This window comes from Camelina sativa, chromosome 10 (genome assembly GCF_030686135.1).
Source record: "Camelina sativa cultivar CO46 ecotype springtype chromosome 10, ASM3068613v1".
Classification (NCBI taxonomy): domain Eukaryota; kingdom Viridiplantae; phylum Streptophyta; class Magnoliopsida; order Brassicales; family Brassicaceae; genus Camelina; species Camelina sativa.
Genome location: NC_141889.1, coordinates 10,036,105 through 10,063,906, shown reverse-complemented (window position 1 = coordinate 10,063,906; position 27,802 = coordinate 10,036,105). Strand labels below are relative to the sequence as shown.

At 39.1% G+C, this 27,802-nt stretch overlaps 9 protein-coding genes and 1 long non-coding RNA gene across 19 annotated transcripts in view; 3 read left to right on the top strand and 7 right to left on the bottom strand.

The window, feature by feature from the left end:
- Positions 1-106: 106 nt before the first annotated feature.
- Positions 107-3,938, bottom strand: LOC104718413 (putative disease resistance protein At4g19050). Its single transcript, XM_010436164.3, has 2 exons — positions 506-3,938; positions 107-404 (listed from the first exon to the last, which is right to left on the bottom strand). Exon 1 carries the CDS (start codon positions 3,844-3,846, stop codon positions 514-516), a length of 3,333 nt encoding a protein of 1,110 aa, XP_010434466.2. The 5' UTR covers positions 3,847-3,938; the 3' UTR covers positions 107-404; positions 506-513.
- Positions 3,939-4,962: 1,024 nt separating this feature from the next.
- Positions 4,963-6,194, bottom strand: LOC104718412 (putative disease resistance protein At4g19060). The gene has a single exon (XM_087469541.1). The coding sequence runs from the start codon at positions 6,192-6,194 to the stop codon at positions 5,127-5,129; it is 1,068 nt and encodes a 355-aa protein (XP_087325667.1). The 3' UTR covers positions 4,963-5,126.
- On the bottom strand, positions 4,963-8,798 carry LOC104718407 (cadmium-induced protein AS8). Of its 4 annotated transcripts, none has more exons than XR_015568705.1 (5): positions 8,015-8,754; positions 7,410-7,656; positions 7,000-7,224; positions 6,441-6,701; positions 4,963-6,331 (listed from the first exon to the last, which is right to left on the bottom strand). XR_015568705.1 is itself a non-coding variant. In XM_010436155.3 (4 exons), the coding sequence occupies exons 1-4, from the start codon at positions 8,015-8,017 to the stop codon at positions 6,667-6,669; spliced, it is 510 nt and encodes a 169-aa protein (XP_010434457.1). In that variant the 5' UTR covers positions 8,018-8,798; the 3' UTR covers positions 6,401-6,666. The 4 variants fall into 4 exon arrangements, 1 of the variants encoding a protein (XP_010434457.1); XR_015568706.1 differs by having other exon boundaries at positions 4,963-6,211; XR_015568707.1 differs by having other exon boundaries at positions 4,963-6,211; positions 6,536-6,701; positions 8,015-8,117.
- A 396-nt stretch (positions 8,799-9,194) lies between these two features.
- On the bottom strand, positions 9,195-13,545 carry LOC104718408 (uncharacterized). Its single transcript, XM_019230986.2, has one exon. It carries the CDS (start codon positions 13,414-13,416, stop codon positions 11,059-11,061), a length of 2,358 nt encoding a protein of 785 aa, XP_019086531.1. The 5' UTR covers positions 13,417-13,545; the 3' UTR covers positions 9,195-11,058.
- On the bottom strand, positions 9,492-10,901 carry LOC104720246 (disease resistance RPP13-like protein 4). Its single transcript, XM_010438184.3, has one exon. The coding sequence runs from the start codon at positions 10,899-10,901 to the stop codon at positions 9,492-9,494; it is 1,410 nt and encodes a 469-aa protein (XP_010436486.3).
- Positions 13,546-14,601: 1,056 nt separating the features above from the next.
- LOC104718410 (uncharacterized) lies at positions 14,602-23,537 on the bottom strand. 2 transcript variants are annotated; one of them, XR_015568708.1, is made up of 4 exons: positions 22,393-23,537; positions 22,160-22,285; positions 22,010-22,068; positions 14,602-15,006 (listed from the first exon to the last, which is right to left on the bottom strand). It is a non-coding gene; the product is annotated as an uncharacterized LOC104718410 (long non-coding RNA). The 2 variants fall into 2 exon arrangements; XR_002033679.2 differs by lacking the exon at positions 14,602-15,006 and adding an exon at positions 16,848-18,583.
- Positions 14,793-19,200, top strand: LOC104720245 (putative disease resistance protein At5g45510). Its single transcript, XM_087469533.1, has 4 exons — positions 14,793-14,986; positions 15,147-15,277; positions 15,570-18,775; positions 18,912-19,200. The coding sequence occupies exons 2-4, from the start codon at positions 15,274-15,276 to the stop codon at positions 18,927-18,929; spliced, it is 3,228 nt and encodes a 1,075-aa protein (XP_087325659.1). The 5' UTR covers positions 14,793-14,986; positions 15,147-15,273; the 3' UTR covers positions 18,930-19,200.
- Positions 19,102-21,879, top strand: LOC104727922 (uncharacterized). The gene has a single exon (XM_087469534.1). It carries the CDS (start codon positions 19,400-19,402, stop codon positions 21,761-21,763), a length of 2,364 nt encoding a protein of 787 aa, XP_087325660.1. The 5' UTR covers positions 19,102-19,399; the 3' UTR covers positions 21,764-21,879.
- LOC104718411 (protein PAM68, chloroplastic) lies at positions 22,446-23,583 on the top strand. The gene is made up of 2 exons (XM_010436161.3): positions 22,446-22,615; positions 22,790-23,583. Exons 1-2 carry the CDS (start codon positions 22,559-22,561, stop codon positions 23,378-23,380), a joined length of 648 nt encoding a protein of 215 aa, XP_010434463.1. The 5' UTR covers positions 22,446-22,558; the 3' UTR covers positions 23,381-23,583.
- Positions 23,584-23,601: 18 nt separating this feature from the next.
- The window catches only part of LOC104718406 (cyclin-dependent kinase F-4), a 4,908-nt gene continuing 707 nt past the window's right edge, over positions 23,602-27,802 (bottom strand). Inside the window, exons 2-17 of one of the 6 annotated variants that reach the window (XM_087469536.1) lie at positions 27,718-27,779; positions 27,358-27,587; positions 26,487-26,959; positions 26,309-26,387; positions 26,156-26,224; positions 25,978-26,067; positions 25,763-25,901; positions 25,520-25,622; positions 25,358-25,410; positions 25,212-25,278; positions 25,006-25,114; positions 24,861-24,926; positions 24,692-24,760; positions 24,551-24,614; positions 24,222-24,449; positions 23,602-24,130 (exon numbers count right to left, since the gene is read on the bottom strand). In XM_087469536.1, the coding sequence (XP_087325662.1) occupies positions 23,886-24,130; positions 24,222-24,449; positions 24,551-24,614; positions 24,692-24,760; positions 24,861-24,926; positions 25,006-25,114; positions 25,212-25,278; positions 25,358-25,410; positions 25,520-25,622; positions 25,763-25,901; positions 25,978-26,067; positions 26,156-26,224; positions 26,309-26,387; positions 26,487-26,494 (1,389 nt within the window). In that variant the 5' untranslated portion in view covers positions 26,495-26,959; positions 27,358-27,587; positions 27,718-27,779 and the 3' untranslated portion in view covers positions 23,602-23,885. The remainder of the gene's footprint in view (positions 24,131-24,221; positions 24,450-24,550; positions 24,615-24,691; positions 24,761-24,860; positions 24,927-25,005; positions 25,115-25,211; positions 25,279-25,357; positions 25,411-25,519; positions 25,623-25,762; positions 25,902-25,977; positions 26,068-26,155; positions 26,225-26,308; positions 26,388-26,486; positions 26,960-27,357; positions 27,588-27,717; positions 27,780-27,802) is intronic. The other 5 variants (XM_087469538.1, XM_087469540.1, XM_087469535.1 and 2 more) reach the window with 5 other exon arrangements.

Sequence of the window (27,802 nt, the reverse complement as noted above, 5' to 3'; positions counted from 1 at the left end):
AGTCCCACGTCGGAAGTTTGAAGGGACTATCATTAATATATAAAAGAATATGGTCAATTCACTAATTATCAATTAATTCTTAGTTAGAAACCAATATAAGCCCAAATTTAACAAAAATAACGGGTTCATTTATTCATTATTTTTAGAGTTTACTTTTAACACACTACACAATCACACAACACGAAGTTAACATTTTTTATAGTTTTCGCATTACATCTTCTGTCAAAGTTCAAGACTTTGATCATTATTTCAACATTTGTGGTGATAAATTATTAGTTTCCACTGGAAATTTTGATTCTTCATCCTCGTCGTGTGATGAAAGAACAGAGATAGATGATGTTGTACACTGTTCTTATAGCTTCTTCTGTGGGCTGAGTAGGAGTGTGGGTTTCACACCAATAGACCTGCTCATAAAGAAAACGTTCAGTTAATGAGAAAAAAAAAAAAAAAAAAAAAAAAAAAAAAAAAAAAAAAATCAATTTTGTTAGTTGGTTGGTTCACTTACTTGTGAGGCTATTCTTCTGTAATTTCTTCTTTTACCCTTGTTCCTAGCCTTAGTTCATCTTCTCCAACTTTCAAATTCGGACATTTCACAATCGTGCATTTCACCAGATTCGGGAGTTTAGCTCCAACGGTCGATAAAACAGGCAAATCAAGAAGCTGAAGCTTGTGAAGCTTCGATAATTCTCCTACTTCTTCTTCAAACAACCTCTCCAGCTTATCACAGAACTTAACTCGTAGAATCTCAAGGTTACCAGGAATCTCGGGGAAGAGCCATGTGATGCTTGGACAACAATCTATGCTTAGCTTCTTAAGGTTCTTGAAGATCAATCCTCCCTTGTTACTGTACAAGCTTTTTAGTACTGGAAGATTTGATATCCAAAGATTCTCCAATGATGATGATGATGATGATGGTTTCTCTTTCTCTTGTTGTTCATCTGATTCGAAGAGAATATTCATGTTCTTGCACCTCTCTACCCAACAACCTTTGACCGATCTCATCTGAAACTCGTCGAAGATGGAAGATACGCTTCTAGATCCATTCTCTGTAATAGAAACATACTCTGCTTTGGCTATAAACTCTGCACCAAGATTCATTGGTTTGTTGATATCAACGATATCTATACCTAAAGGAACCTCAAGATCAAGAACTCTGTATCTATCGCCTTGATGAACAAGTTTCTCGTCTTTTTCGTGGATTGTTTGAGCTACTTTTGAGAAGATAGAGCCATCTGAATTTGTTGCTAAACATTCCTTAATTTGGCTCCAGTCTTCTCGCTCTAAACACGCTGAATTCGCGAGAGCGATACGTTTTGAAGAACAGAGGATGCTCTGTTTTGGCAATTCCGGAAACGTGTTTAGTTTAGTCCCTGAGAGATTGACCTCACTAAGATAAGACATATTCTCGAATGATCCCTCGATTTTCTCCAGTTCGGTGCAGCCCGAAACATCGAGGATCTCAAGATATGTTAGCTTTTCAAGATTTGGAAGAGCCTTTAACTTGGAACAGTTTTTTATGATAAGCTCCTTGAGGTTAGATAGCTCTGAGATTTTGTCAGGTAACTCACCAAGATTTGTCTCCGAAAGATTCACTTTGTGGAGGTAAGACATCTTTCCAAAGGATCCATTTATCTTCTTTAACTTATTGCAACCAGAAACGTCGAAAACCTCAAGGTGCGTGAGATTCTCAATGCTTGGAAGCTCTTCAATCTGAGAACAGTTCCTTAACAGAAGCTGATTGAGATTAACAACATCAGCGATCGTGTCAGCTAACTCTGGAAGAATTGTCTTTGAAATATCAAGGATCCTAAGCTCTTTCTTCTCCTCTAAACACACTTCAAGCATCTCCACTAAGCTTGTAGCACCAGAGGCATCAAGAATCCAAAGATTAGTCAAAGGCTTAAGTTGTGGCAATCTCTTAAGCCTTGTGCAGTTACGTAGCAAGAGTCGGGTTAAGGATGGCATCGTGCTGTAATCGGTAGTAGAATCTTTAAAATGAAATATCGGTAAGCGGATGATCTGAGTCTCTGAGAAGTCTAAGTGTTCGAGCTTCCGAAGATGAGCGAAGTTCTTGTTTTTGCCTTTATAGTCTTTCCAATCTTTAACTCTATCGAAGTAAGACTCCAGTTTTCGAGCTCCACGAATGTCGATAACTTCTAGTTTTTTTGTTGCTACATTGAAATTAGGCAGATCTTGTAGTTCAGAGCAGTCTCTTAGGATGAAGCAACGGAGCATGTTTAGGTTTTCGATTGTGGAAGGAGAAGATTTGATAGCAAGTCCTGAAAGGTTAAGACTTTGAAGCTGACTCATTTCATTGAAGAAATCATCAGGAATACTATCTAGAGAACTTGCACCAGAGACTTCAAGAACATGTAGGCCTTTAAGACCCGTAAGCTCATCGATATTTTGGATAAGATCGCAATCCCTGATCACGAGTACTCGTAGTTTAAGCTTAGATAAAGACAAAACAAGATCTTGGAACGTTGGCTCAAAGAGTACAACAACTTCCAGATCTTGCATCTCTGGTCTCTCAAAGAACTTTCCAGAAACTTCTCTACGTAAACGGTTTCCGCTAGCGATAATCGTCGTGATCTTCTTGTGCTTAGATTGAATTGTTTGTATCATATCATCGATTAAGATGATTTTTCCAAGACCTTTTCTCTTGTCTCCTCCGTAAACTCTGTCAAATCCAAGGCAAGATCTTCCAAAGAATCCACAATCTTGAAGATCTAATAGATTGCTCATTGAAAACTCTGGAACCACCATGTTGTCTTCTTGTATCTTCAAGATTCCTCTATTCATAAACTCCATCAAAATGGAATGTCCTTCCTGGTAAGCTTTTTCAACCGACTTAACTGGATCAAAATACCCTTCAAGCATCCAGTGTACGATTAGGTCGCGGTAGTAAGCGCATCCAGAGTACTTGTAGAAGTCCAAGATGTGCCAAAAGCAAGCAATGACTGGACGTGTGCTCGTCTCCTCAAGCTTTAACAGCTCGTAACTTAATCGCAAAACGGGATTGTAGAGGCTACGGTCTATAGCGTTCTTGGAAGCAGCAGCTGCATCTAATGACTCGGGAGATAGAATCAGTTCTGTAAAGATCTTTCTATGTTTCGCAGAAAATGACTTGATGTTGTCTAAGGACTTGGTTAAGACAATGATCGCAGCTGGTAAGCCTTTGCTCTTGCTCAATAAGCAAGAGATCAAAGTAGGTTCGTTGATCTCTCGATGATCCGGCCAATCTTCAATGGTAAATGACTTAAGTAAGTCCTGAGAACCGCGGAGTAAGTTCCGTGACTCGTCTTCGGTAAGCGGAGTGACTTTGATCGTTATCGATTCTTTCTCCTCTCTTTCGTCTCTTCTTGTGATTAGAAGCTTAAGAGTTGAGTGTTCATTAAGAAACTCCCGGAGATTTAGGTCTTCCATTACATGGTTTTCAGTTGTCATACTTCCTTCATCATCCAAAATCAATAGAAGATTCTTCTTCTTGTTATTGCTAATCACTTGTGTAACCTTCTCTTGTAAGCTCTCCAACGAATAATCAAGCTCATCAGGTTCTTCGCCTTCTTCAAACTCGTAGATTATTGATAACTGAGCAGCTAGATTCTCGTAAAGGGACTTCACGTCTTCAATCCTTTTGTTCAGATGTAACCAGAGGACATTGTACCTAGAAGACCTTTCTCGGATAACACGTTTGCTGACTTCTTTTGCAAGCCATGTCTTCCCTATACCAGCTTCACCAACGAGGAGAGTTCTTGAAGCGACACCGTCTGGTCCCAATGATTCCATTATCTTCTTAAGAAACTCTTCTCTGCTTATTTGATCTGTCTTTTCTCGATTGTCCATCTCTATAAAAATAGATTGGTATCTGATATCTCTACCGTTTTATTTGTTTTCTTTCTTTCTAGTTTTCTTTAATTTGTTTTGTTTTGTCATCCTTCGTTGATTGATGATTCACGTATTTATACTACTCTATCCACATTCGATAACTTCTATATCAGTCTATAAAAGAACAATTTGTTTTCTTTTTCAGTTTAAATTATATTCTGTCGACACGAAAACGTTAAGTATAATTACGTACTATTATATTCTTCCTAGAATTCCACCCTTAACTATTTCAGAGTAACAAGTATACCCACTTTTTTTCTTTTTGGATCAGTGTGAAGTAACAATGACTTTTGGAATTGTTTACTACACAAGTAAAACTTTTCTTATGTGTCTATCACACACACAAAAAAAAGTTACATGTTAATCACTACATTTATTTGCTATACTCTTTGCTGCGGTCCATATATTGCTCTGGTTGTGATTTTGTGATACACGTTTAGGAAAGTGAGGGTATATATGTTTAACTTAACATATTGGGGAGAATATAGGTGCAACTTCTCTTAAGCTGAAAGGAAACTAATATTCTAATACTAATTCATTACTTCTTTTAAAAGTGAAGTATTTTTTTGAAAGATCACTATATTCTTAGAGCAATGATCACATTTCATAAAAAAAGAAAATTTTAAAATAATCGTTTAAATCCAATTTTTTGAACATTACTACTACAACTTGTAGGTATATGAAGAGTGTCTAAAATTTAGAAACGAAATTACATGATTTATGAACTCTTACTTAAAACCTAAAGTTTGTGATATTTTCAGATATATTTCTAATAGGATATGTTAAAGATGGAAAGTAATTTTTTTTTTAATTATGGTTCAATGAAGTTTCTCTTCTTTTAACTGGAAATCGAAATGAGTGATTGGTTTTTTTAGACGCATAATTTGATTAGTAGGAATTCTAATCGACAGATAGTGACCTCAGTCTTGTTATGAGATTTCTAATCACCACAGACGCACCTATGACTCTTATATATCATTATTTATTCTAGAGAGGCATTTGTACTATATGAAATATGATTATAAGGGTATGTAGGTAACATACTTGAAAAGTATTATCTTAGAATTTGACACATTTATACTGAAACTATTTACATTCTTTATTTTCAAATGTCAAAGGTTTACACTCCCATAAGTCACAACTATAACAGTTTTCAGGACAATAAAACAATTTTAAATAGTAATCCTCAAATGTATCCTTATATTACAGAACAATTTGTAGATACATTGCTTTAGAAGTTAGAAGCTTTTCTTCCTCTCCATGTCTCCGGTTTCATCCATTTTCACAGGCTCAATCTTCGCCAGCATTCGAGCAGCTAAAGGAATACCACAAGACTTGTCCATAAGCTCTTGTTTGAATCTTCCGGGATACCTCGGTTTCACTTCTATCTTCAAGGCTGCTTTTACTGCATCTTTGTACATCTCCCACACGCTCTCTGCATCGGATCTTGGAAACAAATGCTGCAGATTCTCTTCTTCTCCGACTATCTCCTTCGCCAAGCTCTCGTCTCTGCTAGTCATAATCACTCTCCCACCAGACCCTTTAGGAAACCCACAAGAAAGATGTGATCTTTCCTGTTGACTCGTCTCATCATCGAGCCTCTGATCCCACTCGTTGTCTTCCCAAACATCGTCCAACACGATCAGATACTTCTTCCCTAGCAGATTTGAGTGAAGAGCATACAATAATCGAGAGAGCTCCTTCTCTTTAACTGTCTCTTCCTCTGTTTCCCCAGCTTCATCTTTGCTTCTCTTCTCTTCCTCTGCTTCTGTTTTGATGTGTTCAAACATCTCATCTTCAACTCCAAGTGATCTCAAGATCCTCTTCACAACATCTATCTTGGGATCTTCGTCTTCTTTTGTTTCTTTGCTGTACATAGACACCCATATCCTCGGGATATAAGCTTGCTTCACTTCTTCGTTGTTGAACACATCCTGACACAATGTCGTTTTCCCAACTCCGTACTTCCCCACAATCGCTAGAGTTTTGAACTCTTTGGATTCCTTTTGCTTCAGCAAGAAGTTCTTCAAGAACAAGGTCTCGTTTACGAAACCATGAATTTCGTGATCCGGAAGCTCAGAGCTTGTCTCCACGCAATTCGCCTTAGGCCGCCTTTTTCTAATAGTGGTGCTACTGCTACTGTTGCGAGTTGGTGATGATTCGCCATCTATGGACAGGTTTCCATGCTTAGAGAAAGATCCACTCTGATTTCTCGACAACCATTTTGCATATTCTATATCAAAAGATAACTTGATTGTGTCGAGCTTCTCGTCAATTTCAGATGTAGACTTCTTAGCTTGTTCCATTAGCTCTTCTTGTGTTTCTGAGAAAAACCAAAATGGGAGGAATCTCAGGCTTTCAATGTCTGCAGCTTTCACTTTGGGGTGACACATATATAAGTATACATGTCAAAATTGTATATACTCAGTCGAATTATCTTTCTCTGCAAATTATTTATCCCCAGAAGTAAGGAATAAAAGCAAATGGAATTAGAAAAAAAGGAGAAGACAAAAAGAGAAAAGATATTATTTGATTAAGGGCAAAGCATAAACCTGTGGTGTAACATTAACTACACTTCTGGTCTTTTTTTGTTTTGTGAAACAACTACTCTGAACTGTCTATGAATGCTATTGTTCAAATTCCTAACCTCTTATACATATCTCAGTAACTGTAAGACACAAGTGCTTCAGGGTTGGTTCTGATTTGTGCTGAATATTTAACAGTCACATTCACATATGCCAATCATAGTAACAATCTAGAAGTGTGTGTCTCGGATGCTTAAGATCCTCGTGGTGATTTGTTGTCCTCTGAACCTGCAAAGAAAAATGATATATTTAATTGTTCTTTATACACTTCGTTCTAAATAATATAGGGATTTACAGTGAATAAACATTTCCAATCTAGAGATACATTAGCATGCGACTATAAGAGTGTTGGAGTGCAAGTTAATTATGTCTAATATAGAGGCAAGCAAATGCTCAGACCAAAAGCCCTGATTCCAGCTTCTATTTTGATGTACTAAGACTAACTTATCTTATCAATGACAACAAAAACGGATAGAGAAGAATTTGCACAAGGGTATAGCAAAATGTAAAGACTAGTTATATGTACCTTTGCGGACATGGAGAAGATGACTCCCAAATCTTCCACAATCATGTGAAATGAACAAAGGGAAACTTTTAATGTCAAACTCATAATCTATGTGAGGCTTCTTGTTAAAACCAGAGCACATCTCAATGACTTGTCTCTGCAACCCCCCAATTTGAGGCATGAAATCATAGGTTGAGAGATTTTTACCAAACAACTTGAAAGCGCCCTTTCTAGTAGCTTCCACAGCTGAAGAGAAAAATATGAAAAAGTTCAGGAGACATATCATTACTAACATGAAAAGTGCATTCATGTTGCATAAAACCTGAATTGTAAGAAACTTCAGAAATAAAAGATTTACTTGGTATTGTGAATACATATATATGAAGAAATGTGTGTGTGTGAGCGAGAGAGAGAGAGTAGATAGTAAATACTGTTATAAGGAACAGCAAGAAGAAGATTTGTGGGGAGACCAATGCCGAGACCAGCAAGTGTAATGCCAACACTAAAACCAATACCGCAGCCTGCACCTACATAACCAATGACCTCAGGGCCAAAACCAGGTCCCCATCCGACACCACAACCGATCCCAATCCCCATACCCCAAAAAGCTCCATAAGTAGGATGAACAGGATTCCATTTCTCATATCTCCTAAATATACCTTTCATGATCATCAAGACCTGAACAAAGTAGTAAAGATTTGGATAAACAGAATAAGTTAACATTGACCCACAAAATGATCTTTCAATACCCACTGGCCACTGAACTTAAAACAAATCCAATGCACATTGAATTGAGAAGCTGAACCAATGTGGATATTCAACACTATCACCATCACCAACAACACATAAAGCTTCTATCTTTCTAACCTATTCTCTCAAAAGCCGCATAAAATTCGAACTCTTGTCAAGATCAGGAACCATCCAACTAAGTACTAATCAATAAACCAATCCCAGCTGAAACCTAGGAAACAAAACTTGGATAAACCAAAGAAACAGAACAATATCTACAAAAAGAACAAAAGTTGTAAATTTGTACCATTAATTAAAATGGATTTGCTATTTCAATTCGTCTCGCTTGTTTCGATCTTTCCCTTCTTTGTTCTCACCTTAATTCGATCCCCCAAGTGCAAACAAACACTAAGAAGTAAGAACCAACCACTCATCGAAGATAAAAAGAAAACCGGACCGGACAGACATAACCGGTATAATATGAATTCGGTTTACTAAACCAAAGTACGGCAGCATATAAATCGATCTTCTCAGTGTATATTGTTTCCTTCCTCCGGCAGCGTTCGATGTCTGGTTCTCGCAGTCCGGCGTTCTAAACCCTAAAAAGTTGTCCAGATTCGTCACCACCAGTTACTCGAATCTGGAAGGCTGGATCCAAGAAAGTGGTAGCACACGATACTGTCTGGTGGTGATAGTGACGATATCAGTGAGGGATGTGTGACTAAGAGTGTATCATGTATTCTGAATTGGTTTTGCTGAAATCTTTGCATCTGACATTTCTTGCTGAATTTGTCTGCTTCTGTTTGGTGCGAGGCTCAGTTGATCGTATTCCATCTCTTTGACATACATCAGGAGTTTCTCGTAAGGCAAGGATCCTCGATTTGCATATCTCGCAGATGGCACGATCTATCATCTATGCACAAGCTTTGAATGATGGCAAAAGAAACTGTGTTTGTAATCCGTGTGGTGGTGGATTCTATTAGGTGTTCATTATCTTCAGGGAGGAGGAGCCAATCAGGTTGTATTTGGTATGCATGCATATATTGTATGTACTAGCTCAGACAATCGCTGAAATATAGTCACCGTATGACAGAGTTGTTCTTGCTCGTGACACATGCACTTCTGCCACTTCAGTTCCCTGAAACTGAGGAGCCAATTGAGTAATCTGTCAAACCTGGTATCTTTCTTTTCCAACCTCCTCATGCTTATTAAATTTTAAATTCTTACCATTAGTAATTTAATACTCTCTTTGTGATATGAAGAGCCGATTGATTTAACAGTATACACGAATGTTTTGTAGTATTTATAATGAACTTTGCAACGACTATCGAACCACTTTGAGAAAATTGGAAGAGTTGTTGTCAACTACTCAACTGCGTACACATATATTACCATGAGTTTCTTTCGTACTCTGTTATACTTTTTAGTTTTTTTACTTGTATTGTATGGTGCTGACTGCTGAGAATTATTTTCGAGTAAATCACTTATCATAAAACCACTTTATTGTAAATGAAACACGCTTAGCTATACAAATATATTGTTCCTTAACAAATCCGATTATTCAACACAAAACGGAGATCTACTGTCTTTCAATCCGAAAACACCCACACCCCAAAATTATAGCATATAAAACAGAACTATAAAACAACACAATTATAAAATACTTCAAATTCTCTCACAAGTATAGATACCAAATCAATTAATTTACCGAACATTCTATCAGGTTGCTCCGGTTAGATTAGATTGCTCCCGTATACCGTTGGACCTGTCTGTGTTCGAGCACATCATTGGTCGTCTTGGTCGGATCTCCAGATTCCATTTCCATCGCAGGGAGTGAGACTAATTTTTGGACAGTCATACTTCTCAAGAAATGTCAGATTTGGGAAGTAGAGTTTTTTCACCTCAATCCACCCGATCCTTAGCCTGGGGAGTGACGTGAGACGTAATGCTTCAACAGAACATTCTGTTGCCTTCTCCGGCAAGGCACCAAAACCCTTGAGCAATCTTCCTCCTCCAATATTAAGCTTTTTCAGGTGAAGCAGTTTGTGGGGATGAATCCAAGTAGGAAGTTGTTCGTGCGGAAACCGCTGCAGACTCAGCTTCTTTAACTGATCAGGAAGACTCTCAATCTTTTTGAAATCATCAGGCTTGCCAGCACGGACTGTGTTTAAATTCTTCCTCCATGTCACCTTCAAACTTGTCAACGCTTTGAGCATTACAAGATCCTCCATCAATTGGTGCACACCGAGATCATCCCTGTGTATTTCAATGCTGAGCTTTCTTAGCTTCTTCAACCTCTTCAGCAACCTCATTGTGCACGCAACACCCTCATAGGCGGTGTCACTAACCACAAACCCCTTGAGAACCTCTAAATTGTTCAGTGAAGCCAACCTCATGGGAATATATTCCAACATATAGCATCCAGTCATATCCAAGTAGACCAGACTGTGGAGTGACTCTATCTTTTCTGGAAGTTGCGTTAGGTCAGAGCACTCCCTGAGGTCCAAGACGATCAGCTTGTGTAGCTTACAAATTGAACGGTTGAGCTTTCTAATGGTTGAGATCCCTTGAAAACTTACGAGTCTCAGGTTCGTCATAAAAGTCAAATATTTCATAATCTCAGGATTCGGTACCTCGATGATTCGCTTCTGAGTTCTTTCCCATCTCCCCAAATAGAAGACACGGAGTGACTTGAACACAGACTTTTGTAGCGGTTTGGTTATAAACTCCGAGAACCATTTGAATGCGAATCCCGGGTATCTCTCGGAAACGTTTAATACAGTTTCGATTTGATCTGGTGATTGCATTTTCTTAGCTTTTGCCTCTAGCTGCGCTGATGACCCCTCCACAAGGCAGACCTTTCCCAAACCTGATTGTCTCATGCTTGGCCTCTTCTGTTCATGATAGATATCAAAAAGTCCAATCTTCTGTGAGAGATGAATAACTGAAGAATGCACGAAAGGGTTCATCTTATAGCTGCTTGGAGCCACTTTGCGCCTCTCTTGGACTGGTTCAACCAACTTTTTGTCAGTGAATACTTGAAGAGCTTCTCTCACAGATTCTCCAGCTCCTTCAACAGGAATAAACCCCTCTCCTATCCACCAATACATCAGCATCGTCCTATGAACTTCTCTGTTCTCCGGGAAGACAGCGAAACTCAAAAGGCACAATTTTTTCTCAATCTCAAACTCCATAAATTCCTTTTGCACTTGTCTGAAAGCCTCGAATTTGGTGAGAAGTTGTGCATTTTCGTGGAGGCCGGGTAGGTATACAATGCGTTTGCCATTATTATCTCCGAAACTGTCCTGAGAATGAGAAAATAATGATAATGATTTCTGTCTTGTTGGCTTGTCAGGCAACTGGGGAACTCTGTTCTAAATAAATCAAAAGCCAAACAAAATTTATCAATTCACCACCTCTGTTGAGTTGAGCTGCATGTTGTTTAGAATCACAATGCTTTGCTGCATAGCATAGCATCTCCACCCACACTTTGCTCACTACTTCCCACATTTTCTTATTGCTTATTTCAATTTCTATACGCTGAAGCTCCTTCGTTAGCATGCTCGCTTGGGACAGAACAGACTTGCTTAGATACCCTTGAGCATTCTCATTTCTCTGCCCATCCGCCGCCTTATAATAATCTAAAATCGCATTACATGCCATCTTTGCATCTTCTGTACCTTCAACAGGGGTCCTCGCAAACACCTTTTGAAATCTTTTGATTTCTGCTATTGCGGCTTTGAATCTTGACTTATCAATTCCTGAAACTGTTGACATCAGAGTAGGCTTCACGATCAGAAGGTACATCATATAGTCTGAAAGGGTTTTGCTGAACACTCTGTTGTCCTCATATCTTGCATTGTTGTCGTCTGTTTGGTGTAAGAGCTCAGTAGCAATGTGCCACACCAGGATGCTCTGATCGTAATCCATGTCAGTAACATATGGCAGCAATTTCTCGTAATATTCATCGACTTTCATGTAGCGCAGAATCCAGCCACCTCTAGCTGAATATATATAGCTGGAACTCTCTGAGCCAAGAACAAAGCGGCATTTATTCTGAACCTCCTTAAATATGAGTTCCCAAAGTTCCGCGGTGAGGCGTTCTCGAGATGTAAATATGAACTCATCTAGCTGGTCCGGAATGGCAAAGAATTCCCAGAGATACTTGATGATCGAAGGAAGTATAAAGCAGCTTCTAAGAAAAATCTTGAGAAGAAGGTCGACAACATACATTACCCGATTCTCGATGGACAGGTAAGCGATGTATAGATTTATCTTCCTACAGATGAGATTTAAGGCTATGTAAAGGAGGACTGTTTCTCGGATGATGATACCGATGGCACGATCTATGTACAAGCTTTGAATGGTGGTGTCAAAGTTTTTGTGTATGTAACCCTTGGTGTGGTGGATTCTTTTTGGTTTTATCCTTAGCGAGGAGCCAATCAGGTTGTATGCATATACGTACTCAGACCATCTGCGGAATATGAAGAGTCGGTCAAGTACCATCATGTGAGAGGGATATTCTTTCTCGTCACACTTGCACTCTTTCCACTTCAGTTCCTTGAAACGGAGGAACCAAGTGAGCATATCGTCAAACAAGGTATTATCATCGTCCACCTCGTCCTTAGGCTTACTCAATCTGGCAAAGGTCCAGTCGGATATACAGAACATGAGGATGGAAATGAAATCAAAGGCGATTCCACCAAGGATCAAAGCATAAGTAAGGCCAACATCAAAACCATCATATTCATCTTTCCTAGACGTCTTGAAGACATAGAGGGATGCAAATAGGCATCCCAAGGATATAAAGCGGAAATTAAGCCCAGTCCAAGTGTGAAGGATGTCAACTTTGGTGAATAGTGTGCCATAGATGAAGCTGAGCTCTACCTCCAGAATACTCAAAGCTTCAACCGCCTCCAGTGACTGAAAAAATTCCTTGCTCTCTGTCCAGTACTCAGAGCTATACAGAAAATCAACTACGAGACCTCTGTAGATATTGAAGTACTTATAACCATATTGAATAGCATGGAGCTGTGTTATAACATGTGGCCTTACTTCACGTTGCCTTTCCTCTGGCTCCTCGACCCTGACAAACTCACTATGCTCTCTTGAAATCTTCCTAATTTTGTATTCCTCCATGAATCTCGAGTAGTCGATTCCAGGTTCGGGCTCCCCAGGTATCAATTTCTTGAACCTCTCGAGACTAGCTGCACGCATTGCTCCTATCCTCTCAAAATACTTGATGACTCCAGCCATAAGCATGAGGTATGTTGGTTTCCAGAGCCGGTTGGGTATTGATAGCAAGAACACGTAGAGAGTAGCAATGAATTGGCACATTAGACCAAACAAACTCCTGAGCCAGAGCTCATTATCCTCCAGAGCAAGAGCTGTGATTGTGTCAGGACCACCAAGGTGCAACAGAAGGAACATTGCCCAGAACGCTACGAGCTCGTTTGTCTTGGGCGACTCGTGTGGTTCAGGCTTGTCTCCTGAACTATCTGAGATTTGTCCGACGGCATAATCAGCCGACCAATTGGCTAATAGGTAAGCAGACCAGATGAGAAATGGAATAAGTCCTCTTTGTGTTCGTTTTCGATTTGGTGAGAGAAGAACAAGGATTGCCTGAAGTACAAGACTGAATATGACAAGACCACGGATGTTCCATTTGTCCCACATATCTTTCACTGCCTTCGGTATTGCCTCCGCCATCTTTCTGTTTCTTTTTTTTTTTGGTTGCGTATCAGCCAACTGGAACTGGTTCCTACCTTTTAAGAGAACTGGTTCTCAGTTTATGGCAAAGTTTGGTTTGGTTTGGTTTGGTTTTCACCTTAGATGCAAAACACTGCTAGAAACGAGTCAACTTAATTATATAAGTTTATAACCCGAGCAAACAAGTTGGCTCAAGAATTGCCAATTTGACCAATAAATTATTTATTAAAACTCAGAAGATCGGCCTATAGTAATACTTAGACGAGGCCACCAGTTAAATATTTTAAAAATGAATAAAAGACTCTTGGTTTTATTTGTTTAGGTTTGTTTTGTGATTGATATCGGCAATCACTAAAAAAATTTGTTGACTCAAAGAGTTTTTAGTCTTTTTGTAATCTGTTTTTCCTTACCGGTGACTCGGTGAGATATTCTGGACCATGTTTCCGTTATGTGTTTCATCAATGACAGTTGTTTTACTAATTTTTAAGTTTTAGCATCGTTTCTACCTTTACCGAATAGTTGTGGTCATGATTTTTTAATAACCTTTTATTTTTAAAAGGTTAATTTTAAGCCTTTTAACCCTCAAAAGGTTGTCATCATGATTATGACAATCATGATGTTTTCAAATAGTTGTGAAAACATTTTATATTCATACAAAAATAACCTTCTAATTTTCAATGGGCAAGAATTAGCCTGAAACCAACTACAATAAAAACTATCAATTGGCAAGAATAAAAATTATATACATTGAACTGAACCGAAATTTTTTATTAGAAGTTTTTCTATTAATGTATAGTAAAATCTCTATGTCCCTTCGGGACATCCGATAAAAAAAAAAGTAAAACTTCTACAAATTAATACTCGTAAACTAATAATCAATTTAAATTATTTTTTTTGTTGGTTTCAAGTTGGGCCAACAGAATATTTAATATAATTCGATAGGATAATATGATATTAATTTTTGTTTGAAAACTTTGTATGTGGTCTATTTAATACCATAAATTAATAATTATATAATCTTATATATAAAAGAAAATTTAGTAAAATATAACTCTACAATTTGCACTAGTTCTGATTAGATTTTATTTCTAATATTTTTATTGCATCAAAAATGTTGGTGTTGTTTTCTAGACATGATAATTATTTTTCTACTTGTTTTTTGATCTAGAAAAATACTAATACCTCTTTTTAAAAAAAACGAAGTTAGTCAAATATTTTATAAATGAATAGTAATTAATATATCTATAATTTAATGAAATATTTTAGTTCTGAGATTGTTAATTTATAGATGTATACATTTATAAAAAGAGTAAACGCAAAAGAGCTCAAAAGTCAAAACTCTAAAAACTTACCAATGGTTTAAAAATGCATAAAGCAGGAGGAGCAAGTAGACACCTTGTAAAATGGTTTCGGATTTCGAATCAGTTTGCTGTCAAATGCAATATGAGTCTCCAACTAAAGTTTCCTTCCTACTCGCTGACTTTAGAGAACTCAGCAGTTTGTTCAACTCTAGCTAGCGAAGGTCTCCAACATCTTATCTGACTTTATCATCGGACTCGGAGTGGGAGAGGTATCTCTTGATTGATGTGCCTGTACATAAAAACGTTTTTTTCAATAATTGTAAAAGCAAGTGCAGGCCTACGATACGACCTTGAATAAGCTAAACTATATTCAATATGTTAAACTACTTAATATAGAAAGTCATTGTTTATTTTAAAAATTTCTGTTAGGGAACCCGCGAGCAAAAAGGTTGACTTGAGTTGAGACGAGTAGATCTTGATCAGACGACGAAGAAGGCAGACAAAGCTAAACCCATTTCCCAAAGAAGTCAGATAAATTCTTCTGAGCGCAATAGCTATGGGTACTCTCGCTTTCTTCTCCTTTCTACATTTTCTGATTTTCTACGCCTTTTAGCATCTTTATCTATATGACTGCCCATTTTCAAATTGATTGATAAATCTTCGCTCTGCGCTCTTCACTAATTTAGTTATCTCAGAACCTATACATTGCTGGGCTTCCTACGCAACTATTATCATGGTCCAAAATTGGAACTTTTGAGTGACCAAAATCTAGGGAAACCTTTCATAATTGTATAGTATGCTGCTGTTACATTATACAAGCTCTATAATGCATTCTTTTATAACATATTCCAGATATGGCTTCCGCTGAACTACGCCAAGCTGCTAAGGATGAGAAGTTGTGTAATATGATACTGGAAACAATGGGTGGTGATGGTCCTCAAAGAGTTGTACTGGCTGGGAAATCCGGAATCGGTAAGACGCGGCTGGCAAGGAATGTGGGTAAGTATGCAACAGAAGAAGGCATGTGCTACCTCACCCTCTGGCTGAACCTCAACGAGAAGTTTGACGATGAAATGTCGCTTTATGAGAACATAGCTTTCCAACTTGATGTGTATGTTACGGATGATAAGAGGGAGAAGGACAAGAAAGACTTGCTAAAGGATTTGAAGCATAAGATCATTTTGGAGCTCAAGGACAAGAAGAAGAAACACACTTCATCATATGAAACGGTGCCGTATCTTCTGTTGATACTTGATGACGAAGGAAACAAGACCAGTGAGGACAAAGTGATGAAGGATTTGGGACTGGAGAGTTTTCTTGCACAGTACAAACCTCTAAAAATTCTTCTTACAAGAAGAGTAAGAGACGAAAAAACTACAAAGCATGGTGGGGAAACTGAATCCGCTGACATGGAAGAGCCACATGATACAAGGGAATGTAAGTTCCATACCACAGATGTGTCACAAGCTTTAATCTGCACCCTTACCGAGGATAACATGCATGATTTATTTGCATCGCTTACCATTCATGAAGGGAAGTTGCTTGAGTTCCTTGAAAAAGCGTGGAAAATTGATGAGCCATTGATACATTCTGTGGTGCGAAAAAGCAGTAATTTGCCTTCTGCAATCGTTGTGCTAGCCAAGTCCTTAAGCTGCATCGCTCATCAGAACTCTTTTAAGAGCCTAACTACAAAACAAGAGAAGGTTTTAAAGGAAATTCTATCCCCCGGTGAGCCAGCCTACTCAGTTTCAAGATATAATAAATCTATTCTGCAACTTGCTTATCAGCTGCTGGAAACCGATGATACATTAAAAAGTGCCATTGTTGATTGTTTTTGGCATAGCTTGGACCTTTTTAAGCATTGCGGCTGTATTCACTACAATGAACTGATCACACATTGGATACTTGAAGGCTATTTTGATCCCATTCGATCTATTAAGAAGTCTTATAAGGATGGTCATGATATTTTGTTGGAACTTATAAACCGTGGTATTCTGAAGATACAAACGGATGATATGGTTGTACCAGAGATGGCAATGAGCGATATACCTGATCTTCGACATCATGGGTTCTTAGGCAGATCCCGGCTTCGATTTGCGAGGGTTTATGGTGGTGACAAGAACAAAGGTCTAGGGAAAATAATCCAGATAGATGATATGATAAAAACAGTACAAGCAAATAAAGGAGAAAATATTTGTACAATTCTGATGGGTGGAAACCGTCTGCGTCGTGAAACACCTTATAAGTTCTTTGAGCAGCCACAGATGAAAGATCTTGAAGTACTAGGTCTTTTTGATCCCACAATGGAAGATTTTATCCAGTCTTTTAGAGAACTCAAGCAACTCCGAGTTCTTGTGATCAGGAACTATGATCTACTGCCAAATATAGAGGAACTCAAGGGTCTACGAAGGCTAGAGGTTCTTGAAGTTTCTGGTGCTAGCTCTGTGGAAACTATCTCTGATGACTTCTTTGAAGCATTGCCGGAACTTCAAAGTCTGAACCTCTCTGGACTTCGGATCATATCTTCACCTTCCAGCATTTCTCAACTGAAGTATCTCCATACTCTCATCCTTAGAGACTGTCTTGTATTGGAAGATTTGCCAGACATACAGCATTTAGACAGGCTCGAGGTTGTCGACATCCGTGGTGCACGCAAGCTAAGAACTTGCTTTGAAGAAACCACAAGCAAAAACCAAACCTTTTCTCGTCTTCAGCGGCTTGTGCTCCTTGATTTATCAGAGAGCAAGCTAAAACGACAACCAATATTTCATGACCCTGCGGTTGCTGCCAATCTTAGCTCCTTATCGCGGCTCTCATTGTACAACTGTAGCAATTTAGTAGAACTGCCCAATCTTCGAACCTTATCAGGTCTCCAAATTCTCGATCTTTCTAGGATGACCAGCTTGGTGGAAATTGCGGCAGTATGCTTCGAGCAGAAAGAGGAACTAAAAATTCTTAATATGTCAGGCACAAGTTTTACCAACCTTCCGTCCACCATCTCCGGTCTATCCAACCTCAGACAACTCCTCCTGAAAGACTGCTCCAACCTAGAAACTCTACCAAACATCAACGGACTCACGAGCCTTGAAGTCTTTGATGTTTCTGGGTGCACTAAGTTGCATAAAATTGAGGGATCCTTCAAGTACATGTCTTACTTGCGGGAAATTAATCTCTTTCGCACAAGAATAGAAACCTTACTGGAGTTGCCAGAGAATAGCAGTATCAGTTGTTCAAAGCTAGTTGTCCTGGCAGATTCAAGAAGATTGATACATGAGACTTGGAGACAGGTAAAGGAAGACATAACAAATGGGATTTATGAGAGTCTAAGCTCTCATGATGTTGTCGACAGAATTCACGAAATCTCAAGAAAGGAGAAAGGACGTCTAGGTGAACTTTGGGACTTTGATTGTCCTGAGAAGAAAGGTCATCGCAGGGAACATTTTTACAAAGGTCATATATACACGGATGTCTATCAGAACATAGCACCATTTCTTGATACCAAAAGTTGTCAAGAAGTCCTCAAGATCCAAGGATCTAATGGCGTAGATGAAGATAAGGAAACCTTAGCTAAAGTTGAGTTTGTGGCTATTGTGGACAATACAGCGGCACGTCTCTCATCAATATTTAATGATTTGAAGTCAGTGAAAGGTTGTTGGCTGGAGATGTGCGCGGATATAGAAATCCTTTTTACTGGAGTAGATGAAGAACGTCTCGGAAACCTGGAGACTTTGTCAATTACCAATCTTGGACTGTTGGAGAGTATATGCAGCAGCAGCTTCAAGAATCTCAAGAATCTAAGCCTAGATTGTTGCCCGCATATTAAAACGCTATTTCCTGCATCCGCGCTTCCCACCAGCCTAAAAGTCCTGAAAATAAAGTTTTGTGAGAAGCTGGAGAAAGTGTTTGAACAAGAAGTCGAACTGCCTAATTTGCACACACTGTGCCTTTACGAGTTGCCTGTGCTATCTGCTATCAATGGATCGCTGCCTAATCTGAAGACATACAGTAAAGAAAAATGCCCGAAGCTGGAAACTTCAGAAGATGATCTATGTTGTCTGGTGAGTCCAATGTTATGCATACCACTACTCTCAAATGTGTTTTTGATCTTCAGTTCCTCTTGTTCGTGTTACTGATGTGAAGTCTACAAGTAGATAACAATCTTTCACCAATTTTTGTGGTTACTTCTGTTTGCAGGACTTGGAAGCCGTCTAGTGCAACGAGGATATGAAAAACTACAGGGGCAGAAGAAGCAGAGCTACGGAGTATTCTCTCCCTGGATCCTTTCCCTAATATTTACTATGTTCCCTCTTTCTCTGTATGTGTGTTTGTATGTGTGTGCGCGTGTGTGTGGATAATGAATTTGATTTTTTACTCGTTTGACTTCAAGAGATCTGTTTAAAAATATACTCTAAACACTTTTGGAATCATTTCTACAAACAAGTTATTTCAATAATGCAGAGGGCTATGTTCTCTGTCGTTTCCTCGTCTTTAACACAAAATAAGACCAAAAGACCAGCAGTTATCTGTAGGAAAAGACTACAAGCTTCAGATATATTAAACAAAGAAAACCCTTCACACGTCCCAAGAATGGCTTGGGTAAAAACTCAATGGCAGAAGCAAAGAAGCATTCCAGAGAGCAAACTATTTTTCCAGAAACGATCTAATCAGGAAATATAGGAGAAATGGTGGAAGTGATTCCCAAACAAATCAAAGATGTTTGGGACACATGGAATATTAGGGGAATGATAATCCTCAGTCTCTCGCTTCAGACAATTCTCATTTTCTTTGCCCCCCTCAGAAAACGAACGCCCAACAAGTTCCTGATCATGCTCTTGTGGTCCTCGTATCTCTTGGCAGATTTGTCTGCGAATTTTGCGGTAGCACTGATTGCGAAGAACCAAGGTAAAGACCCTAAACCCGATGATCCTCCTGAAGACAAGAAGCTCGTAGCCTTGTGGGCACCTTTCTTGCTCTTACACCTTGGTGGGCCAGACACCATCACTGCGTTTTCTATAGAAGACAGTGCCCTCTGGAACAGACATTTTCTTGGGCTTGTCTTTCAGGCACTTGCAGGTGTCTATGTGGTTGTCCTGTCTCTACCCAATGTGCTCTGGCTGGTTATAGAGTTGCTGTTCGTAGCTGGGACTTTAAAGTATTTGGAGCGGACAATTGCGTTGTACCTTGCGAGTTCAGACAAATACAGGAACTTGATGTTGCAGGAATCCAATTCCGGGTTTGACTACACCGAGCAAGCAGATAACCTAGATATGGAGTCGATACTGGCTTCTGAGATGTACATGAAGGAGGAGCATCGCGGAGCACCGAAACCTCTTAACCTAATGCATCCAGATAAAGAATTAACCGACTTTCAGATTCTTCAATTTGCTTTCTTGTTCTTCAATAACTTTACGAGTCTTATGGTCAATAACATATTTAGCTTGGAGCTGCGTGATAAGAGCAAGGCCTTTTTCAGCGCATTGCAACTACAAGAAGAAGCTTTGTGCATTATAGAAGCCGAGCTCGATTTTATCTATGAAGGATTGTACACGAAGGGTGCGGTTCTTCATAGTTCTCTAGGAGTTGCGCTCAGAATCACATCACTGGTATCCCTTCTGTCAGCCTTCACCATCTACCATTACAGACACAATAAGATGCAAGAATTTCGGAAAGCCGACATTGTAATCACCTACACGTTGTTCTTAGTTGGAATAGCTCTGGAGGTTATATCTTTTCTCATGCTTATGCTTTCTGACTGGACAACAGCCACCCTCTCAAAGCTTAAGGATGACTCCCATGAGATGCCTTCACTAAAAGACCGTTTACTCGAGTGGGTCCTTGGTCTCAAGAGAAAGTGGAAGGGTCAAATAGGTCGTGAAGAGGAGGTGTTTAACACACCATTTCTACTCAGAAGATGGGCCGGAAACATCACAGTTTTCAACTTCCTCACATACTCCATGAACGCAGATACAGAAAGGATCCACAACTCCAGGGGTGGAACGTGCCAGCTTTTATGGAAGATAGCACTTTACCCTTTCAGTTACGTTTTCTCCATCATGCAGACTTGGTCAGGTAGCATTGCCATATGGTCTTGTGATCTTCGCCGGTATATTATCCACCATGTGATCATTCCACCGCCAGGAGAAAATCAAGTCGCTCGTTCTAAATACATCTTCAAGACATTTGTTGAGTTTTGGTTCAACGTACCTTACTTTTTTGCAATTCCTGTCACCTCTGTCATCAACTACCTAGGCATCAGGGATCTGTTCCATGAGATAAGACTAGAAAGATCTGTACACCACGAACCCTTGACAAAAAACCTATGGTCTTTCATATTTTCCGAGCTGAAAATCAGGTCCCAGATTCTAGACAACCTTGAGAGTACCACAACAAAAGCCTCAGCCAGGAGAGATTGGGCGTCAAGCCATACCCAGATTCAAATAGCAGGTCAGGAAAAGCTGCTACGGTACATAACAGATGTTGACTATGACCAAAGTCTTTTGATTTGGCACATTGCCACGGAGCTCTGTTACCAAGAGGACGATTCCGCCAAGGAAAACTGTGATCAACATCAGTATCAGATGAACCGAGAGATCAGCAAAATCATCTCAGACTATATGATGTATCTCTTGATTCTGCAGCCTAAGCTGATGTCAGATGTAGCAGGCATAGGAAATATGAGATTCAGAGACACATTGGCCGAGGCTAAAAGGTTCTTCAAGAAGATGGATATCGGAAACACTAGAGACGTGAAATTAGCGAGCAAGAAAATTCTTTTAGTCGATACCAGCATCGAACCAAGTGATGTCAAAGGAAATCATTGCAAATCGGTGTTATTTGAGGCAAGTTCAGTGGCCAAAGAACTTCTGAAACTGGACAAGGGTTGTGAAAAAGACAAATGGGCGGTACTTAGCAAGGTGTGGTTGGAGTTCCTCTTCCACGCAGCATCCCATTGTGATGGTACAGCACGTTTGGAGCTTGTAAGCAAAGGTGGAGAGTTCATCAACTTCGTTTGGCTACTAATGGCTCACTTTGGCCTAGGGGATTGATCAGCTCAGATTCAGAGCTGCAACAACTTAAAAGGTTTCTCAAATTCACTTATGTTTTAACTTTTTGTGTGTTTCTACAATTAAAATAAGGTTCACAACCTAATCTTATGCAAAAACCTAACATTGAAGCAAACTGATACGGATTCTCATGAGCATCTTAGCACTACCCCGACTCAACAGAACTCACTACAAAACGAAAGATGAAATTCTCAGATCAAAGAGGCAAATTAGATTCGTGTTACATACCTAATTCGTAGATGCGTTGTTGTAACCCAGTCTCGATTGATCATCAACCTTGGCCATAACTGGAAAACAAAACACGAAAATCACAATTTCTTCGAATCATAGAACATCAAAATTCGCCTATAATCGAGTACAAACCGAAAACTATCTCACCTCTTTCGATATTTCCGTCATCTTCCTCGCTCTTCCGATCGGAGAATCCTCCTCCTTAGAATCTCCCGAGTCCCGACGATGAAGATGGTAAACCGGAGAACCCACTCGTTCGTTTATCTTCTTCGTCTTTGTTCAAAAAGTTTTTAAAATTAATGTTAAGAAAATAATTGGACCGGGATGAAACGGATGCATACCGAACCGGATTAAACCGGTATTAAGCAATTGGGGCTTACTTTGAGAAAAATCAAAGATTCTAAAGGTGAAGAAGAACCTTATCCATCTCTCCCACTCGAAAACAGAGCAGAGAACGGAAGAGAAACACAAAAAAAAATTCTGATGCTTCTCTCCGTCTAAATCTCGTTAGAGTTTGGCTTCGTGGTTCATGTCTGGTTTGATACAATGGCTTCTGTACCATGTTCTTTCAAGCTCTCTGCTCATCCCAGATCTTCTTCCAAGGTAATCTTCTTCTCTCTATCTCTTTCAATCTGTGTCTCTGTGTAGTTCATTGATGCTGATTCAACTCGTTTCTTCTCCTCTTTGTATCGATCATTCTCTGGCTTTCAATCTCCTGTTACTTAGATTATATTGTAGTGTTGAATTATCCTTATTGAACTGCTTCCATTTGCCCAGCGTGATGGAAACTATAAACAGTGTTGTCTAGTAGAGAGACCTAAAGAAACGAAGAGTCAAGTTCCTAAGTCCATTACTTGCATCAACCGCTTGGAGATATCGCGTATAGCGCCATTACAGGCGACGATGAATAGCCCCAGAGGCTTTGGACCTCCTCCCAAGAAAACCAAGAAGGCTAAAAAGTCCAAACCCGGAAACCAAAGTGATGATGAAGACGACGACGACGAAGAAGACGAGGATGATGATGATGATTATGAAGATGAACGTGAGAGAGGTGTGATTCCAGAGATAGTGACCAACAGAATGATTAGCAGAATGGGATTCACTGTGGGGTTACCACTCTTCGTTGGTCTTCTCTTCTTCCCTTTCTTTTACTATCTCAAAGTAGGTTTGAAAATTGATGTTCCCACATGGGTTCCCTTTATTGTTTCCTTCGTCTTCTTCGGCACTGCATTAGCTGGTGTGAGCTATGGGATCGTGTCGTCGAGCTGGGATCCGTTGAGAGAAGGATCCTTGTTAGGGTGGAACGAAGCTAAGAAGAACTGGCCTGTCTTTTGGCAATCCTTTTGGAATTCCTCAAGCAAGAAATAGACATAGCACAATACCTCTTTGCCCGGCCTTGTCTATAAAAAGCTTCAAGGATTTTGTGATTTACAGTTATTACAATCTGATGTAAATTTAGCAGAAATGTTTTTGGGTTTATTCTCTCCATCAGAGGATAATGTATGTCTCTTTGCAATTTTTCTTTACCGACTCTACAGCTACCAACATCAATATATCACCACTCAATAAAAGTAGAGAACCACACGGAATAGTCCCAAATCGAACTTTATTGCAAACCACAATGTTATTGTCACGCTCACGTAATTACAAACCATCACACGACCGGAATTAAGAAAAGAAAATAAAAGCAGAACGAACCAGCAACGCCGGAGAAACACGACCATTGTAAAAGAAAAGGAGACACTTCACTGTTTGTTTTTTCATGAAATGGAGACTCAGGGATAAACACCAGAGGATAGATTATATATAAGACATAGTTTATAAAGTAAAATATTTGCTCAGACGAGGCTTGGTTGAGTTATTGGTTTAGGTGTCATCCGGCGACTTTCCTAGAGTAGGCATTGGTGGTGGGTTGTGTTGGTCTGAGGTACATGTCACGTGTTTCTCCTACCCAACCTGCCTTCATTGAAGGTGGTTTCAGCTGTTGATGCTGTCCAACCACGGACACAGAGTGTCTGCGAGATCCAGTTCCTCCAATAGTCATGTTTGCGAGTTTATCAGCAGCCTCTGATACACTGCGAGTGAACCGATTCTTGTTCAATGCTGCTGCTGAATTATCTCCAATTGAATGGATTTGTTTTGTTAGATGAAGTAAAACAACCAGTGTGCGTGTTAAAAGAAAAAAGAGTGGCCCAAAGGTTTTACTTACGAGGACTCTTTTTCCCAGGTGGTCTGTATTTGGAGTCTCTGACAGAACTTCTCACAGCTTTAGTGTTTCTCGTCCCATCTTGATTAGCCATTTCAAGTTTCCGCTGGACACCACTGCCAAAAGCAGCATGCGACTTTGGACTAGCATAGCTATTGAATGGCTTTGCATTGGCAAGCGACACCGGCTGTCTTTTAACTGATTGGTGCTCAAATGATCCCCTTGGCCCGACTAGAAGGAACCATATATGAAATTTAGTTTCCAACAATCTCAAAACAGATTTAATAATAATCCACACCCTTAAAATTGCAGTCAACAAACTAAGAAATTACCAGGTGGAGGAGTTCTTGCAACAGATGGCTTGGGACGAAGAGATGGTGGGGCATAAAAGCAACTCTGCCACAAGAGAAAACAGTTAGATCGATAAATAACAGTCCTAGCATATCGTCCAATCAAAAACTTTCATGGCGTACCTGGAAAAATGGATGCTGTAGCGCCTCTGCAGCAGTTGGTCTGCTGCATGGATCCCACGAGCAAAGCCGCTGAATGATCAAGTTAAAAGGTGGAGATTAGTGTCTTGAGAATAAAAGAAATACATTCTTGGAATCATAGAGAAACCCCTTATCAGAGCTGTTATTATACCTCGATAAGATTAACTGCATCTTCGCTGGCAGATGGCATCAAGCTTGAAAGAGGTACACCAGGAATCTGTAAGATGACAACCGTTATTCTCTGATAGAAATACTAGCAAGGCTCAAGACACAATTCTTCAAGCTCGAGCATGTACCTGAGGGAATTGATAGTTTATGGTTTTAGCAAGATTAAGTCCTTCCAACCAGGTCTTCTCAGTTGGGCTGCCTATGACACTGCAGATTTTGTAGATTTCATCTGCTTCACTGCAAGGATGATACAACAACGTTTTCACTTGTTTATTACATTTAATTTTGCAATATTTATAATCAGAAATATACAAATTAATAAACGCAACTTTACCTAGCCCCGGGAAAAATTGGGCGAAGAGACAACAACTCAGCCATAATAGCTCCCATCGCCCACATATCTGAACAAAAAATCAATTGCCAAATTAATAATTGCAATGATTATAATTTTTTTTTTTTTTTTGCGATATGGATACTAACCAACTTTTGATGTGTATACGTATGACTGTAGGAGTACTTCAGGGGCCCTATACCTATTATTAGAACAGAGACATAAGGGTCAGTAATGTAGCACTGATAAAGAATCTAATCAAATATTAGGGTCACTGAACTACAAATATACAGAAGTGAAGCGAATCTTACCAACGTGTAGAAACATACTCGGTAAAAGGTGGACTCGAATTAACCTCCCGTGCCAGCCCAAAATCAGCAATCTTAATGATGTCTTTCGAGACTAATAGATTTTCTGCAATAACACAATATAGATTTTCAATGACAAACTACTTACCCATGATTGTTAAAAAGACTACGTGATTAAAATCAAAACAGTCAATCTTCAGACAGGTGTTTGAGGCTTCGTATCTAGCAACCAAGGATATCAATTACCTGGCTTAAGATCGCGGTGGAAGTAACCGCGCTGATGCATGTAAGAAAGGCCCTGGAAGACTTGAAAGCACCAATTTCTGATATCAGCTTCTGCAAAAAGCTTCTGTCGATCCTTCATCAGCTGGTAAAGATTGCACTCCTGATCAAGTAAGAATGACATACGTTAAGTGCAATGAATAAAAAAATATCAAACTACAAGCAGAAAAGAAGTATACCATGTACTCAAAGACAAAGTATAGGATATCATTTTCCCGGATGACTTCCTTCAGCTTCACGATGTTTGGATGATTCATTCTCCTGAGCGACTAGTATCACGAATAACTAGTAATAAGTTCCAGTAAACAAGACCAAACAAAAAAAAAAGAGATTATCTCAACAAAGGCAAATCACTACCTTCACTTCTCTCAAATTAATACATTCGTCCCATGAGTAGTACTTCTTTTTCATTTTCTTGATTGCGACCTGCTCATAGAAAACTTCAGTTAGTTGAAAATTAAGAACAGAACATTCTACAGGTATATATAGCTCCAAAAGAAAGCAACATACAACTTCACCAGTCTGCTTATTGATAGCTCGCCAAACACTACCAAAAGTTCCATCACCAACCTCCTTAATTAACTTGTATCTATAAACACACAAAAAGAATTGACAAGCAAACTCGTAAGCAAAAAGTGAAGGGGCCAGATGCCAAAGTGATTTAGATATTAAAAGAAATTTAAGTTACCTGTCCATCGTTTTTCCAGTAAAGTAAAATAGGCTCTTTATTTTATGTATGTAAAGAACTTCTGAAAGATTTATATAGCATTAATCTTCCAGTCGTTCGTAGCAAGGACCGAACACCAAGGCAGTAAAATCAATGATTCTCCAGCTGGGTAGACTGACCGTTATTTACTTTGAACATAAATGGGTTGACCATTAAGGAAAGAGAAAGACAGCAAGAGAAGAGAAAAACACATACTGAGAACTCAAAGACGCAAAGGAACCAAAAAGATAGAATGTGTAGGCTAATAGGAAGGATCCTATGCTCACAACATCTCACTCAGGGGTTCAGATTAAAGGAAACGACACATCTAAACTTGAAAAAGAAAACGAAATAACTTTCTTCAACCAGCGCCCATAAGCACAAGATATGGAAGAGGGGGCTAATAAAGGGGATTCTCTAGGACTATGCGAAAGAAGATTTTGCAGACTTCAGTCCTGCAATATAACAAAAATGCCAAACATAAAATTATTCCCTGAAAAATTTGAAGATGTGTACAAAATACATCTTTAGGTTGGTATGTTTGACGTTCTTAAATCTTGTCTGCAAGTGTCTTTCTCTGATGATGTCATACAAGACTTGATTTTTCATTGTTTACTAATAATTTTTTCCTTTCTGAATCCTAATTTTTTATAGCAGTTTTACAATTTCTCAAATTTCCTTGTTTAAAGGTGAAAAAAGAAACATCTTGAGGAAATCTATAAACAGCTCCAATTGTGATAACCTACCAAAGCATATCACGCACTAAAAATTCCAATAACGGCAACTATCTAAGGAGGGAAGCATCGTGTAAAAACAAAACAAAGTTTCAACAGCTTCAATAGAAAAGCCATACCTGTCTCTCAGAAATTTGCCTCAGGCCTTCCGTAAAAGATCATAGAAGAGGGTATGACCACTAAGTGCAGTTAACGAAAGAGCCAACAAGGAAATCTGAACGAACAAGAAACCGCCAATCGAGCGCTTCTTGGAATGAGAAAAGCCGATAGTGGTAGCAACTTGGCCAGACAAAAACTTGCTCCATATCTCAAAAGATAAAAATCCACTTATAAAGAAGCCTGATAGAACCTGTAGCAACAAAAAAAATATATATATATATAAGCAAACCAAAGATAAAAAACACAAGAAACATGAGAAAACAAAACCATCCAAAAGCCAAGCAAGCAGGGGTGGGCTAACAAATAGACTTAAAACTTACATTACATTAGACTCTCATCAATTACCAGTAAAATTCATCATCGCTGATGAAACCTCAAACACCTACCAGCAATAATAATTAAAAA

What these genes read in the sequence shown, in the direction of transcription:
- LOC104718413 (XM_010436164.3), bottom strand. Translation starts at nt 3,846, where the DNA reads ATGGACAATCGAGAAAAGACAGATCAAATAAGCAGAGAAGAGTTTCTT.
- LOC104718412 (XM_087469541.1), bottom strand. Translation starts at nt 6,194, where the DNA reads ATGGAACAAGCTAAGAAGTCTACATCTGAAATTGACGAGAAGCTCGAC.
- LOC104718407 (XM_010436155.3), bottom strand. An exon ending in TCTTGCTGTTCCTTATAACA is followed by an intron (nt 7,225 to 7,409) that starts GTATTTACTATC and finishes TTTTCTCTTCAG; the next exon opens with CTGTGGAAGCTACTAGAAAG. An exon ending in TCTTCTCCATGTCCGCAAAG is followed by an intron (nt 6,702 to 6,999) that starts GTACATATAACT and finishes TTTTCTTTGCAG; the next exon opens with GTTCAGAGGACAACAAATCA.
- LOC104720246 (XM_010438184.3), bottom strand. Translation starts at nt 10,901, where the DNA reads ATGGAGTTTGAGATTGAGAAAAAATTGTGCCTTTTGAGTTTCGCTGTC.
- LOC104718408 (XM_019230986.2), bottom strand. Translation starts at nt 13,416, where the DNA reads ATGGCGGAGGCAATACCGAAGGCAGTGAAAGATATGTGGGACAAATGG.
- LOC104727922 (XM_087469534.1), top strand. Translation starts at nt 19,400, where the DNA reads ATGGTGGAAGTGATTCCCAAACAAATCAAAGATGTTTGGGACACATGG.
- LOC104718411 (XM_010436161.3), top strand. Translation starts at nt 22,559, where the DNA reads ATGGCTTCTGTACCATGTTCTTTCAAGCTCTCTGCTCATCCCAGATCT. An exon ending in ATCCCAGATCTTCTTCCAAG is followed by an intron (nt 22,616 to 22,789) that starts GTAATCTTCTTC and finishes CCATTTGCCCAG; the next exon opens with CGTGATGGAAACTATAAACA.